Source organism: Perna viridis, chromosome 5 (assembly GCF_037379345.1).
Source record: "Perna viridis isolate PV_CMFRI_1.1 ecotype Kerala chromosome 5, ASM3737934v1, whole genome shotgun sequence".
Classification (NCBI taxonomy): Eukaryota; Metazoa; Mollusca; class Bivalvia; order Mytilida; family Mytilidae; genus Perna; species Perna viridis.
The window spans coordinates 3,841,452-3,857,754 of NC_142449.1; the positions used below are offsets into that span (position 1 = coordinate 3,841,452).

Below are 16,303 nucleotides of genomic sequence, written 5' to 3' on the forward strand. Positions count from 1 at the left end.
CACTGAATTGTGTAAATGGCTGATTTCAAGATAAAAAAAAAGTTCACATAATACAAATCATCAAATTTTACCATGTGAATCACACTAAAACAGCAATAAATACTAGAGGGAATGATTCAGGGAATTTTGTTAGAAAACAATCCACAAATAACTCACAAAGGAAAGTAACTCATGCTATTTTGATGAGTATAAAATAGTCTCAAACAGCTTCAGAGCAAAATTGGAAGGATTTACGTCTTAACTTGTCTATTCATCAGATATATGCCATGAGTAAAGAAGCCATATTTGGAAACAGTAGATATAACACAATACGAAAAATGACTTGATGTCCATGGTCTGGATTATCATATCCCTTTTAAACAATAGGGGAGGAATTTCTCCATTTCTGGCTAAAATAAATTCTCTATTTAATGATTAACAGATCAGTACTTTATTTCAGTAAAACATTGCGATTATTATCTCTTAAGTAGACACAAAACATGGTCCAAAGGTGAAACAGCACTATCTACACTTTGACCGAGAGTATAGAGCGTATACGCTTTAATTGTCCAACAGAGTACTGCATCAAATCCCTTAACAATAATTATTTTACTTCTACATTAGCAAACTCATAAAATGATAATACAATGTGAAGGAAATATTTCTTGCTAACTTAAACCCTATTAATCTATCAAAATCGAGGTGAACTGAATGACTTTTTTACTTGCCAATAGTTTATATAAAAATACTGTTAATATTATCCTTAAATGGTTTTTGATTCATGTACATCTAAAAATTTAATACCAGAAAAGTATACTAGTAGGTATCTTACCTCGGTGATATCAGCTGCAATACAGACCTTTTGAGACTTGATGGTTATTATTCATCATTTTGGACATCCATCATGAAGGGGAAAATAAGTTTCTAGGGGCTTGATGGATTATTCACATTTTAAAAAATTGTAAAACTTGAAATAAAGCTTTGATCGTCCTTTTTCTCTTAATGACAGAACATGAATGATAAATGTAATCTTTCATTATTTTCAATGTCATGAAAGGACCAGCTACATATCAGTCATACTTTATCATGCAACCCGGTACAAATAAACTATACAGAGAAAACAAAGTCAGCATCCACAATCAGAAACAACAATGAAAAAACTATGCAGTAAAAATTTTATTGCAAGGTACAGACAATATTTGTTCAGATTATGTTAGGAAAAAAGTATGCTTATAGTAGTCCCTCTCTCTGGTTAGTTATTTACTACCAACTTGATAGCAGTCAACTTTATACCATTTTTTTTTTCTCAAGAGAATGCCTAGTGTGCAAAGAATGCTCTAATTCTGACATATCATTATCTTAAACTTCTTGTTCTAGCAAATGCTGTTAGGTCTATTGAACTTTAAATCACACTAAAGCAGTGGTTTCAGAGTTTCAACCAAAAAAAAGCAGCAAAATACTGATTAAGTCACAATTCAGCTTGCTTTTAAATCAAGTCTATAAAAGTGAGACCAAATAAAAGATTTTAAAGGCATAAATATATTCTGTTATGAAGAGAAGGCCAGTGGCCAGTGCCATGGGATTGAATAATATTTTTTTCAAAATAATACAATTTGAAAGATATTTCATTTTTGCATTTCAGAATATGCCAGTAATTTATTTTGTGGTTCAGACTTTTTTACACAGCACTTTAAACTGTGGTGTGTGCTAGGGTCAAAATTTAGCACATTTTCACATTGTATGTAAACAAACCATGGGAATGGCAAAAAAATGCCGCATGACCATATGTTTTGAAAGTTGCAAAAGATAAATTGGCTTATGAATCTCAAAGAGTGATACATAAAATTGCTTGGCTTCTAATGGTCTATTTACAAGGGGTATCATTTAAAATATGGGTTTGCATTGGAAGCAATGGGAGTTTTTTTTTCACTGAATTTATCCCTAAAAGCCAATGTCACATCCATAAATAAAATAAAGCAAGAACAGAACAAGCTGCACCCAAATTACACAATTCTGTCCAATGATTCAGTATGTAAAGTGGTGACACCTAAAAAGTGGAATTAATGTTGAAATAAAATGCTTCGAAAGGCACAAGCTTGATATGAATGTAGAGGTTGAATCCTGAACATTTGGGGTAAGTATGAACACTAAGAAAATGCTTGTTTGTTGTCTCTTTTAGGGCCCTATTTCATAATCATTTATAGTTACAACCCCCAAAATCAATCCAAGCATTTCTTTGGTGTAAAAGCATCTTGTACAATTTCAATGAGATCCATATATTTACAGCCAAGTAACTGTCAAGACTTCAAGAAAATGCTTGTTTCTAGCTCCTTTTGTGGTTAAAAACCTTGTTGTAAAATTCTATCATGATCTAATAAGTATGTTATTGCATGAAAACCAAGAGTCTATGGATGACGACAACATGGATGACAGTGCCCGTTACCAATACAGAACTGCAAATATTTTGTGGTCTTATAAAAAGCATGCATTAAATGAACAATATAGTAAGTTACATAGAAAGACCAAGAATTTATGGTGATTTATCAGAGTTTCAATTATTTACAGTATAAAAGAACTGGTAAGTTGATATATTGTTCTAATGCTTCTATATAAATTCTCATTATGGAAGCTTTCAATCACTTGCCCTTCGACCTTTCATGAAAATCTCCAGTTTACATTTTGTGAATGACAATATACCTATAGCAATTTATTTTCCATCACCCAGAGCAAATAATATAATCCATATGATATTTAATTAATTTGAATTTAGCATTAAAAAAAGTCCAAAATTATATTCAGCAATTGCAAGAATGTAATTTACCTATAGATGCAGTTAAAATTCTTCTTAAAACCTTTATGAAGCACAACTTTTTTAACTGTCTTTACAAACAAAAAGCTGATGTTTTCCCTCAAAAGAAGATAGGCAGGAGACACAGATTACATGAGCCTTGGAGCCATAAGCATCTTATTACATAAAACAATTGCATGTTAAGAATGTGAACCTTCGTACAGACTACAGGAGCCTGATAATGGCCATCAATGTGATAGAGCTATGATTGGTTACAACTCAGTCTACAAATCAGGTACAATATCAATCAAGGATATCTATATAATCATTTTGTCTTAATTGTGTCAAATGCAGTGGAAATAAAACAAAAAATATAAACATAAAATGCTTAAACTTATATGAACCTCTTCATCAAAATAATAAAGATATAAGGTAACTATATTAATTTTTTACTTACACAGGCCTATACTTATGTAATGTTTGTTTAATGTTATGGTGATATATCTGTGTTTATCATGCCATTCTTATCCAATAATGAAAACTAATGAGAATTGGGGTGCACACTAATCAGTCTAGAAATTTATGACTTAATTTATACAGACTGATAGCAGACAACTTAACCATGGAGAGAATCTACTAGCAACATTCTTTGAGCTTTTAACTGAAAAGACAATATTCCATATCAGGAAATCTTATTGTAGCACATTATTTAAACCATTAACACCAAACCTGGTAGGTGTACAGATAATTTTATACAAAGTGCTTTACAAAGTTTTAACTACAACTATATGTAGTCATTTTAATTGTATCTAAGTAGTATGTGATGTTCTAAGTCACAGTGTGTTAGGTAAAGAACAAAAAGTTGCAAGAAAGTAAGACCATATTTTACCAAATAAAACAACTGCAATTTTGCTCAGTATAATTTTTTTACAGTGTTTGACATAAAATTAAGTGAAACAAGAGGCTCCCAGGAGCCTGAATCCCTCCCCTGGTTAAATTTTTGCCCTTCAAGGGCAATAACTCTAACAAGGAGCTGTCTGAAAACTTTAATCCCTACAAACTTTTGTAGACCATATCATAAGGATTACTTCATCAATTGAAAGTTTCAATCTAACTATCAGGGTTTTCAAGATATTGACCAAAAACTGAAAAAAAATAATCATTTTTCACCTTTCAAGGGTAATACCTCTTACAAGAAGTCATAAATTTGGCTATACCTAATGGTTTTGGATATATATGAGAAAAACTTCTGACTGACCCCTATACTCTACTTTTAGTAACAGCAGGCATGTTTTTTAACGGATCAAAAATCCCTACATCTGTTCTAAGCAGGATACCACAAGGGACATTTTCACCAAGTTTGGTTCCAATTAATCATGTAGTGTCAGAGGAGAAGATTTTTGAAAGAAATAAAATAAAAATATTGAATAAGGACAGTAACTCCAACATGGCTTATCAGATTAAAACAAATATTTGACCACAGATAGACCTAATCATGCAGAACACTTTTACCCATGTCAGAATTTGGCTTAACCTAATGGCTTTGGAGATATATGTGAAAAACTACTGTCTGACCCCTTTATTCTATTTTTATCAATGGTGGCCATGTTTTTGAACAATTAAAAATTCCCACATCAATTCTATGCAGGATACCCCAAGGAACATTCATATCATGTTTGGTTCTAATTGGTCAAGTAGTGTCAGAAGATTTTTTAAAAGAAATAACATTTAAAATTGCAAAAAAACATTGAAAAAGGGCAATAACTCCAACATGGCTTATCAGATGAAAAAAAAACATACTTCACACCACAGATAGATCTCATCAGGCTTAACACTTTTACCCAGTCAGATTTGACTACACCTAACAGTTTTGGATATATATGCAAAAGACTTCTGTCTGACCCCTATGTTCTATTTTTAGTAACAGCAGCCATGTTTTCTATAGATCAAAAATCTGTTCTATGCAGGATACCCAAAGGAACATTCCTACCAAGTTTGGTTCCAATTGGTCAAGTAGTGTCAGAGGAGAAGAGTTTTAAAAAATTGTTAACGACAACAATACCAAATGATGGCAATATTTCTCAAAATCTGCTGTATACATGCATCAAGAGTGAATCTTGGGTACATGTATGTCATGAATGAAGAGGTTATTTGGATGAATTGACAAAGATAACTCATCAGTAGAATTAATACTGTCATATCCTTGGCTCTAATTTCTGAAAATTTGGGGGAAAAAAATTGGCAGTGGCGATTTTTCTGGCGACAGAATTTTGGAAGCCAGAGCAGCCCCTGCCTTTGGTCAGGCGAGCTAAAAAGGAAACAAAAAATAAAAGCAACATCTACTACCTTTAAAAAACCATTAAAGTGAAATATAAGGCAAATTTTTTGTTCAAATAAAATCAATTTACAAACAAATTTCAAAAAAGTGACTGCAGCTGCACAAAAAGATTGACAAATGATATAAGGTCAAGACCTATAGAATGTTCAGGTGTCTGAGACATCTGTTAGGGAAATGTATTTACCATACTGTTAACGCTGGGCTATAATCTATATACAACACCTGTCATGGCAATTATTTTATTAATACCAGAAAAAAACATTATTACTAGTATAAGTATCTTATAAATACCCTCTACAAATATGAAGTTCTGTACTAAACTTATGACGAACTTAAAAAAAAGCATCAACCCTAAAAATCTTTTTTTTTTTTTTTTTTTCAAAGAAATCAACTAGAAATACATCTGTAAAATGCAATGAAAGGCCTTTTCTTATTTGACTTAATGACAAGACCATCATACTCTACAAAGTGACAAAAACATAATCATATTTATACTAAAGTGAAGTGTACATCAAATGCAATCAATTAATCATGATTCAGACAACTTCGGAATGGGTGCAGAAGTTACTAATGCAAACAGTTCATACTCTTTATATAAATCAAATTAAATCATATTCTTGTATTTTCATTTAATTTCAAAGTCATGGTATTCACCGATATCACATTGCAAATGCGTTCTGTCATATCATAGAAAGGCTTTAGATGCTAGAATTATCTCCCTTACATTATCTCTTCAAACTTTTCCAATGAGAGACCTTTAGAATGTCAGATGAAAACATGACAAATTGAGTATAGTTGAAATGAGCAGATACAATTCTTTTAATCCCTTAAAATACTTATTTCATACATAGGGAAAATTTTCTTGAAAAAGTGGTACAATGAAGATACTTACTAGAAGAATATCCGACTGAATTACTTCCGCACTTAAGATGGTAAAATTTGGAATTTTTAATCTTCATTTAACTATTGAAGAAATATTTTTAATTAAGACAAGGCTAAAAAAGAATGGCATTCTTCAAGAAAGTTACAAACAAAAATTATGCAATGTTGGGGAATTCCTCACAATTTTTTTTCCTATTTAATCAATGGCTTTTAAAGAGGGAAAACATCAATTCTCATAACTCATAACTGTCAACAGCATTATCTAGTCATTCATATTCCTAACAATAATAGTCATTTGGTGCCACAGTGTAGTCTTCTAGTAAGATCCCATCCCTGCAGCAATCCTGATACAATATCAACTAGTCATTTGGCGACTCAGTTTAGTTTTATTAGTCAGATCCCATCCCTGCAGCAATCCTGATACAATATCAACTAGTCATTTGGCGACTCCGTGTAGTTTTATTAGTCAGATCTCATCCCTGCAGCAATCCTGATACAATATCAACTAGTCATTTGGCGACTCAGTGTAGTCTTATTAGTAAGATCCCATCCCTGCAGCAATCCTGATACAATATCAACTAGTCATTTGGCGACTCAGTGTAGTTTTATTAGTCAGATCCCATCCCTGCAGCAATCCTGATACAATATCAACTAGTCATTTGGCACAACAGTGTAGTCTTCTAGTCAGATCCCAACCCTGCAGTAATCCTATATAATATCATGGAGTTATTCAACACTTACCTGAATTACAGTTTTTATCCATGATGAAGTTTTGCTACCAAAATAATCAATGACAAAAATCCTACTCCGCATGAACTTAAAGTTATGTAAGAAATGAGAAGAATAAATAATATTTGATAATCGTTGAGAAATGAGTTTCTTAACAGGATGTGATAAATTATTTCTCCCAAGGATTTTTTACGGTTTTAGGATTGGGCTATCTGATACAGGTGTCACTGTCAATTCTTGATGGATTTGTCACTTTCCTCTTCTAATCATTTTTCATTTTTTTATTATTAGGATTTAAAGAGAAAAATAGTTAGGAATCATAAATCTGAGGCACCTGCCTCCAATCAATTAGTTAATTTGTGCAGAGTAATTTATAATAATCATATCTGCTATTTATTAATATATGTCAAAACTTAAAGTTCCACAGAAAATTACACCAAGGTACATCCCTGATAAATGGCTATGCTTTTCTTGTTTTAAGATGCATCGGTCGTATTTCTACAGCAAAACAATTTATCAGTGTAAATATGAAAAATAAAATGCACCACAAAAAATTAATACCTGCTAATTTTTTAAGCATGAAATATGTCAGAAAAGTTTACCAACAATATGTATCAAATCTCCTTATCAACATCATCAAGACAAAATGTTGTAAATGTGAGTTACCTCCCATTAAAAAACTTATATAATAGTATCAAAACTGGGATAAAACATAACAGTTTTCATCTTTTATCCCAAATTAGAACTCAAAGAATATTTAGCAGATGTTTATGTCAGAAAAGCTTAGGTCTTACTTACCAGTCATGAGTGGAAAATATGCCACTTCATATATTTGCACACAAACACTTTCAAAAATTTTCATTTAATCCTAAAATCTTATGGCAACATACAATAGTCATGTTTCCCATTACCAGGATGAAAAAGTTGGTATATAGAAAATTACTTTCTTTTTTCCAAAAAATATTTTACATTGAGTTAATGTGCAGACAATCTAGACTTAACAGTGCTTGAGCCAAAATGGCCATAAAATGTTCAGGGTAGGCATAAAAATAGGGTAGGAAACAGACACATTATTCGATTTTATTTTATTATTATTTTTTTTTTTGGGGGGGGGTGGGGGCCAATAGTAATACAAACCCAAAACTTACTAAATCAGAAAATTTAATCTAGAATTACTACAAGTAAAGCTCACTAAAGGATACCCTGCAAGCCCTTTGACTTTAAAGCAAACATATACATCCAAGATTTTCCACTGAGCACCTTCACATACCAAACAACTGACCAAACAATCAGATTGGTTACATTTTTTGGACAAATGATCCAATTCAAGCTTAGCAACACTTCATTTAAGCCTGAAGAAAATAAAAAAAAATCCAGAAATCTAGATAAGTCCCCATCCAGAAAAAGTGGTCCAACAGGTTTTTGCAACAAAAAAAAAGGGGGGGGAGGTATTTTAAACTAGAACACGAAGTGATACCCTATCACATAATGGTAAAAAAAATTGGCCTACGTCGATAACTACATTTTCTACTTTCCTGAAATTTAACTTCACCTGCATTTTATAGTACTAAACAACTGTGCAGTGTTTAAAAATAAAAATTCAATGATCTGTTCTCAAGTCATTATTTAGAAACCGTTTCGGGACCGACAGATCGACAGACGGACACACAATTTTTTGGAGGGTATCATATACACCTCACCATTTCTTGTGCTGAGGTGAAAAAACAATCCCATCTCCGCCTGTTGTCTTTATCAACAATACATTATAGTCAAACAAAAAAAAAAAGGAAAGCAGTATCAAGACCATGAAATAGTGAAGGATAGACTGACCCATTAACAAATAGGTGGACACAAGGTTATCCCAATCACTATAAATCACACACTTTTAATTAGGATGTATAAAATCATTCTTCAAGACTGAGACACTATTACAAGTTGCACAGAATATAACATCGGTATGGCAGTAAATGTTACTATTTCAGATTCTCCTGCATCTCAAACTGTAAGTGATATAAGGCAATTACTCCCAATACACCATAGAGGAACTCTACCATTTTTATGGTCTTAAGGCATTGTGTTTAAAGTTAGGAAAAATTTGGCTTAGGTTTCTACTTATTATCGGGGAACCAAAAGTATGGCAGATGGATTGTCATGAGAATCCCTTATTTTCTCTTCAGAGCAGGTTATTGGATCAAAAGAAAGACAATTAATAGCACTTATTAAAAATATGGCTAAAATCAGACAACTTACATCATACATAACCATAACAGTTATGACTTTATCATGAGGTCAAAGGAAGCAATGTTAGCTATTCCAGGATCAGAAAAATGCTAAAAAAAAATAACATGGAAAGAATTCTAATTAAAAGAAGCAATTTACAGGTTCATTGGTCAAGTTCTAATTAAAGACATAATGTAAATAATTTGTAATTACAGATCAACCATTTAAATGAAGAAACATATTTTTACATAAAGCTGTAAATAATTGTCAAAAATGACACCTAAGACAAAGTACGATACAGATTAATCCACTCTATAGTATCTAAGGACTTTAGTTACAAAGTTCTGGGGACATATCCTGTCTCATTTTAAAACACGATAAGGTTGATGTATAAAATATTGATTAGGTTTAATTGTGTTTTGTTGGCTGTTTGATCAAACTGTGTCCATCAGAGAGAACATTTACGAGTGATTTATGACATGTTATTAGACAAGGATTTTAGCTTCAGCAAAGTCCTTATATTGACAGAGCTTTTGAAATCTGATTGGTCTGACAGTCCATCTAACATTTGTCATTTTGTCCCAATACAGGCTCAGCGATAAAAGAATCCATTACAGTCCATGACAATACATCATTGGTGTGACAATTGTAATTTTTCTGGAGTGCCCTGTCAGAGGCTACACCAAAGTTAATCTATAACTGGGTATCTAAACCCTCCTAATGATATTGAAGTCACTACCTAGTGGGGCAATCCTGAATTCCTAAGGATCATTATTTCTCTAAAAAATTTGATCAATTATCAACTCTTAAATAACAAATTGTGTAATAATATCAATGATTATATTAAATGTGTTGTTTACATACCCTTAGATTATCAATCAATTTTCATGAAGTTTTATCCTGTCTACTTTTAAATACTTTGAAAGATTTAGTTTCCACAGATATTGTTTAAAGATATTAAGACTGCTACATGTTATTGATGAGGGAGACAAACTGATAATGGACCATCATAATGGAAACAGGGTGTTAGCCATAAACCACAAGTAACTGTGATGCATAGGGTTCTTACGGACTCATACTAGTAATTGGTCCTAACTTCTAAAAGGACAGGGTGCAACAACCAAACTTAGGGCTTACAACTTGTATTTATATGGACTCCAAGACCCTAGGTACAGGTCAAATCATGTCAGCCATCTTGGAAATGCGACATAGAAGCATATCAATGCAATCATTCATGCTATATCTATGCTTGATCATTCAAGTCTAAAAACAGTTTTAATGTCTAACTGAAAGTGATTATGCATCTATTGCATGCTGATACCAATCAATCAAGCACTATATTTAAATGTCCAAACAAACATCTTAGAACAAATAATCTACACCTGTATCAGCTGACTCATGTTACCTGTATCATACCTGTGTGCAACACCTTTCAGGGTGACAATCAAACTCATCAATCAGAGACTACAGAAAAATCAATCTTCAGAGAATCCTTGTATTGTGAATACATAGTCATTTAGCTGATTAATGGACAGAATCTTCAGAATTAAAGAGGGAGGATCATATAAATTATGTAGAGAAAATTTTAATGGTTTTTTCACATCCAGGTTGTCAATTATACCGAGTCTGGGTGTCTATGACCATTAAAAATGAGGACATATTTTCTCCAATTTATAAATTTATGTGCATTTTCAAATGATTTACTGCTAAGACACTATTTACTTCTTGACTTTGAAGTAAGAAAACACTTTAAATGGTGTAATTCCATACATCTTGTTGACTTTCCTTAAAAGCCATTAAACAAGACAGAAATATGGGACCTCACTAACATACTAAAGTATGCAAAACTTTTTACCAAGAAAATTTGAAAATATACTTGAAGGTTGTGCCTCACATAATATCTCATCACTAATGAAAAGATACAATGAAGGTGAACATGTATAAACTAGTAGCTCTAAAGAATATGAAACACAAATCTGGAAAAAATAATTGTTTTCCTTTAAGCACATCTACATATGGTACATATATTCCACCCAAACTATTTCAGCAGTATAGGAGCAGTTGCACAAATGTTTCAGTTAAATCATCTCCCTCTGCAGATTTTATATTTCTTGGTGCATACCTATGACACCTAACCTTTCCATCAAATTTCATGAAAATCTGTTGAGTGGTTTAGTAGGATTTGTGCTTATAAAGTTTCAACATGTAAAACATTTAAGTTGAATCATCTCCATTTGCAGGCATGTTCCTTCGTGCACATCTTTATATGATACCATATCTTCTTTAAAAAAATCTTTTAAATCCAATTTGCATTTCAAGTGGAGTTGCATTTCCAGATTTTGGCATTTTCAAAAATTATAATTTCCTTTTGTCGGCATTAGAGAGTACTCACATCTCTCATACATATCTACATTTGACACTTACCCTTCCTATAAAAGATCACTGAAATCTGTCTAGTGAATATGGAAGAAGTTGCACCTACAAGATATTAGGATAAACAAAAAAAAAACCAAAAAAAAAACAGACACAGGGATTGATGGATAGACAGACTGTCATGCAAACAGTGGGCCAGTTAAGTAAAGAGATCCTTATTCATAGCATTAATGTCAAGACTTCTAAACTTTGCTATAGTGTTAAAAGAAATGTTAAAATGTGTTGCCCAACACATTTTCAATGGCAACTTTTGAGTAGATGCAGCCATCTGTTTAGCAATATGAGTCACAAAAAGAGGATCAATTGTGTATCAATAATCTAATCAAGTTTCAAAACAATGGCACCTGTGGTTTAAGGGAAGATAATCTTTGAAATTGGACAATTACAAGCGTAGTTAGCTCCTGGCAGCCACCTTCTTTGATCAAGCAACACCAATAGAAGAATGTTGTAAAGAAGCTTTTTCATTCTTTATTCATGCATTTTTTCTATGCTAGCAGTAATATAAGCCAAAATGTGTTTTCCTGTAGAGTTTACATGCCACCTGAGTCACACAGTAGAATGTTTGTAGAAAGTGTGTAAGTTCAAGGTTTGAAAAATGTCTTAAAAAATGGCACCTGCGGTTTTAGAGGAGTTGATTTTTAAAATACTTAAAAAAACCTCTTCTTGTTTAATAATACAGAACTAAAAGTGGCCAGGTTGTAAAGGCTCTTCTATACAACATTTAAGAAAAGTTTGGTTAAAAGGAGTCAAGGGGTCTTCTTGTACTTAAGCAAAATATGAAAAAAAAATATGAAGACGACAAAAGCTGTAAAGTAAGGGTATAGGCACCTTTTGACTTTAGGTTCAGGTCAGCAAAAAAAAAAACCCCAAAAAAACCAAAAAAAATGCAGAATAATAAAGACATGTATTTATGAATATAATCTAAGGATAACTCCTAGATAAGGAAAATAGACCGACACAACAAAGAACATGAAATAACCAAAATTACAATACAAAGAAACAAAAGAAAATGGGAGAGACTCACTAAAAACTGAAAGCATGGACTAGATGCACAGGTAAGGTAAATGCCTATTGCTTTTCTATAAATATCCACTGAGTTGCTCATAAAATGAGACATCAGGGGCGAAAGGAGAAAGAAAAACTATGACATGGTAAACAAATTGTTTTTCATTGTGCTGATGGATACACCATACCAACTCACAAGTTTACAATGACGACAATAAAACTTCTGTAATGATGTCTTCGATCTTGTAACAACATAACACTGTTCTTCCAGAAACCTAATTGTAAGAAGTCTAGCACAGTACAAAAAGTCTGCATAGTAAGTTGCCACAGATGAAAGGAAAGTAGACAGTACGAAAGAGAAGTCATCCCATTTGTTGTACAATTACGTCATGAATTTTCCCTTTCCATTGATCTCAAAGAGATGGTCATGATATGAGGCTGACTTTATAGTGTCATTTACTGTATGTTAATCCAGCTGGTTATATAACCTTAAATTTCTCAGCACACATTATAAAATAATCATATATATTTTAATACAAAAGTAATATACTACAACAAAACTAATAAGCTTATTTCTTATGTAAAAGTAAAAGAATGCTACCGTTACTTTCAACTCAATGATAGAAGACAAACGTCTGAGATCATAAACACTGTTAAATGTTAAAGATCTAAAAAACAGTAATAAGATAAGATTCATCAAAATAAATTCTGTACCTCAGAAGAAGACTGATGATGATAGAGACGAAGCTCATATGGATCTCTCTTGCAGGTGAGCAGGGAGCTGAAAAGTACACTCCTATTTTAAGGTGCAGTGACCTCTGAATTTTTATATATCAAAAAAACAACAAAGGTATTATTGGTAGCCATTGCTAAAGGTCACAGTTTTATTAAAGGTATAACTGGTAGCCATTGCTAAAGGTCACAGGTATTATAAAACGTATAATTGGTAGCCATTGTAAAAGGTCACAGGTTTTATTAAACGTATAATTTGTACCCATTGCTAAAGGTCACAGGTTTGATTAAACGTATAATTGGTAGCCATTGCTGAAGGTCACAGGTTTTATTAAAGGTATAACTGGTAGCCATTGCTAAAGGTCACAGGTTTTATAAAACGTATAATTGGTAGCCATTGTAAAAGGTCACAGGTTTTATTAAACGTATAATTGGTAGCCATTGCTAAAGGTCACAGGTTTGATTAAACGTATAATTGGTAGCCATTGCTGAAGGTCACAGGTTTTATTAAAGGTATAATTGGTAGCCATTGCTTTAGGTCACAGGTTTGATAAAACGTATAATTGGTAGCCATTGCTAAAGGCCACAGGTTTTATTAAAGGTATAATTGGTAGCCATTGCTGAAGGTCACAGGTTTTATTAAACATATTATTGGTAGCCATTGCTGAAGGTCACAGGTTTTATTAAAGTTATAATTGGTAGCTATTGCTAAAGGTCACAGGTTTTATTAAACGTATAATTGGTAGCCATTGCTAAAGGTCACAGGTTTTATTAAGTGTGATATGTGGTACTCCTTTATGACTAGAACTGAACCCTTTAACATTTGTTCAAAATAAAATTGTTTTTATTGTATGCTGTGTTTCATGCTATATAAATTAATATAACCCATCTTTTATCATGGGAACAAGTTATAAAGTAATACAACATAAAAAAATATTTAAAAGTGCAAGAAATAGAAAAATACTACTGTCCATCTCTACCATTCTGGTCCATGTATTATTGTACATGCCATTCAAAAATTCAAAAGCATTACTATAACTATAATGCAGTTATTTTATGAGAAAGAGTCATCATTTTGGAACAATAGTTACTGCTGTATGGTAACTGGGGAAGGATGTAGTATTTCGATAAGTATGGAACTCAAACATAATAGAAACTGTACACTTTCACAGAAAGACAAGGCAATGCTTTAGACTGAATAAAAAACAAAAACTCAAGAACCTTTCACAGAAAGATAAGGCAATGCTTTAGATTGAATAAAAAACACAAACTCAAGAACCTTTCACAGAAAGATAAGGCAATGCTTTAGATTGAATAAAAAACAAAAACTCAAGAACCTGCTTTAATTATAAAGACATAATCAGCTATTGCCATTCATTATTGTCCAAGCTTTACTAAATACCCCTAATCTATTTGTCTATGAACATTTGAGTTGCCTCTAATTAATGGTCATACTTTGTTTCACAGTAAAACCAAATGAAAAATCTCTGATCTTTGTTGTACTGAAAAAAAAAAAAGAAAACACAGTATCATACCATTCTACATTTGACTAAAATAAGACTGAGAAACTTCTTGACTTAGTTAAATTCATTTTATTTTACATCATGTAGCTTTGAATCTTCCTGACTAGTGTCCCTTCCCAGGTGGTGCAGACCATGTTTTACATGACACCATGTACCCAACCTTAGATGATGATTTAGCAGAGATAGAGTAAGTGGATATTTCTGTCAGACTTATACCCATTGATCAGTCATCATTATGGATCAAATGTGCTTTATAGGACAATCAACAAACTTTATTATCTTGTTTTTAAATGAATTGTCCATTTGCATTAATTTTAAAAGGTAAAAGTTCCAGTAACTCACTATTACAATGTCAGGAATACATTTTGGTCCGATCGTAAATCGTGATTTCCAGACATCCTGAGTGAAATCTGTCTGTAATCAAACTATATAATGGCATTCAGGAATCTGTCGTTAACTCTTGCTAATTTAATTTCTACTTCTGTGTTTTAAGATCTGTCTCTGATGAATAAATTCCATATAAAGAATCAAATGCATTTAACTGATACATGTATCTTTCAGACACCACACAGTATTATAACACTAGGTCTATCTACTAAATCTCACTGGTGACACATTATTTAGTATGGAAAAAGCTGCTACGAAGCCATAGTAAACTAGAAACAAAACACTCATCAATACCAAAGTACACTGCAATTTTCTTCACTTTATCAACTTAGAATATAATCAGGAGTGGATACATAAAAAAATGTGCAAATGTGACAATCATATGTTGCTTGATTCATATGAAAATCATATGATAATCATGTAATACACATATATGATTACCATAAAAGCTGGTTTCATATGGTTATTATTTGTTGCAATCCAAATGATTCTTATGTGTGGCATGTTTGGCTGTTTACAGGAATGGGAGGGTGCATCGACTGACCAGAATAAAGGGGCATACCATCACACTTCCATGATTTTCTTTCACTTTTCCAAAGACAGGAGTATGCACCAGCTCTGAATTCATCTTTGACAATAATAAAAATTTAAATGCCTCTTAGTTACTTAGCAGGCATACTAATCTAAACAGATACCTATGATTGTGAAAAGATGGCCATGTAGTTAAGTGCTGCAAAATTACGTCTGTGATGTATATTTTCTAATCTGGACGTCTTCTTTGTTTTTTTTTTTTTCAGGCCAAATCAGCAACAGCAATACTCTAGATACCTAGCTTTCTTAATCCCTGACACTAGTAAAGGAAATCTTTACCTTTGACTTACTAAATTCGAGGTTAATAGGAATCTTCTATGTTTTTTCAAGCTTCAGTCTATACAAGTTTCATTTATATCCATTTAGAGAAATCAAAGTTATGCTGCAGACCCATATTTCCTTGTCAGCAACAATGAACTTGACATTGGACCTACTAACTTTACTAAATAAATTAGGATCCCTTTTCTCATATGTGAAAGTTTCGCCAAAATTGAATGAGGGAAAGTAAAGAAAAAATCATTAAATTCCATTAGCAGTTTCAGAGGAGTTGCAAATGAAAACTGGGAAACATGAAAGGACAGACACAAATTTTCAGGGGATGCAGGGGACATTTTAAATAATAAACTATTGTGGATAGACAGAAATAGACAACAATGATTAAAGGAAAGTGGTATTCTATAGAAGAGGGAAAGTATA

At 32.3% G+C, this 16,303-nt stretch overlaps 1 protein-coding gene across 2 annotated transcripts in view; it reads right to left on the reverse strand.

Moving 5' to 3' along the window:
- LOC148615645 (uncharacterized) overlaps positions 1-16,303 on the reverse strand; it is a 51,913-nt gene that overhangs the window by 21,245 nt on the left and 14,365 nt on the right. The window contains exon 1 of one of the 2 annotated variants that reach the window (XM_088582052.1): positions 6,729-6,810. The exons of the other annotated variant lie outside the window; for it this stretch is intronic. Coding sequence (XP_088438178.1) covers positions 6,729-6,750 — 22 coding nt within the window. The 5' untranslated portion in view covers positions 6,751-6,810. Of the gene's footprint in view, positions 1-6,728; positions 6,811-16,303 lie in introns of those variants that run through there. 2 annotated transcript variants of the gene reach the window in all.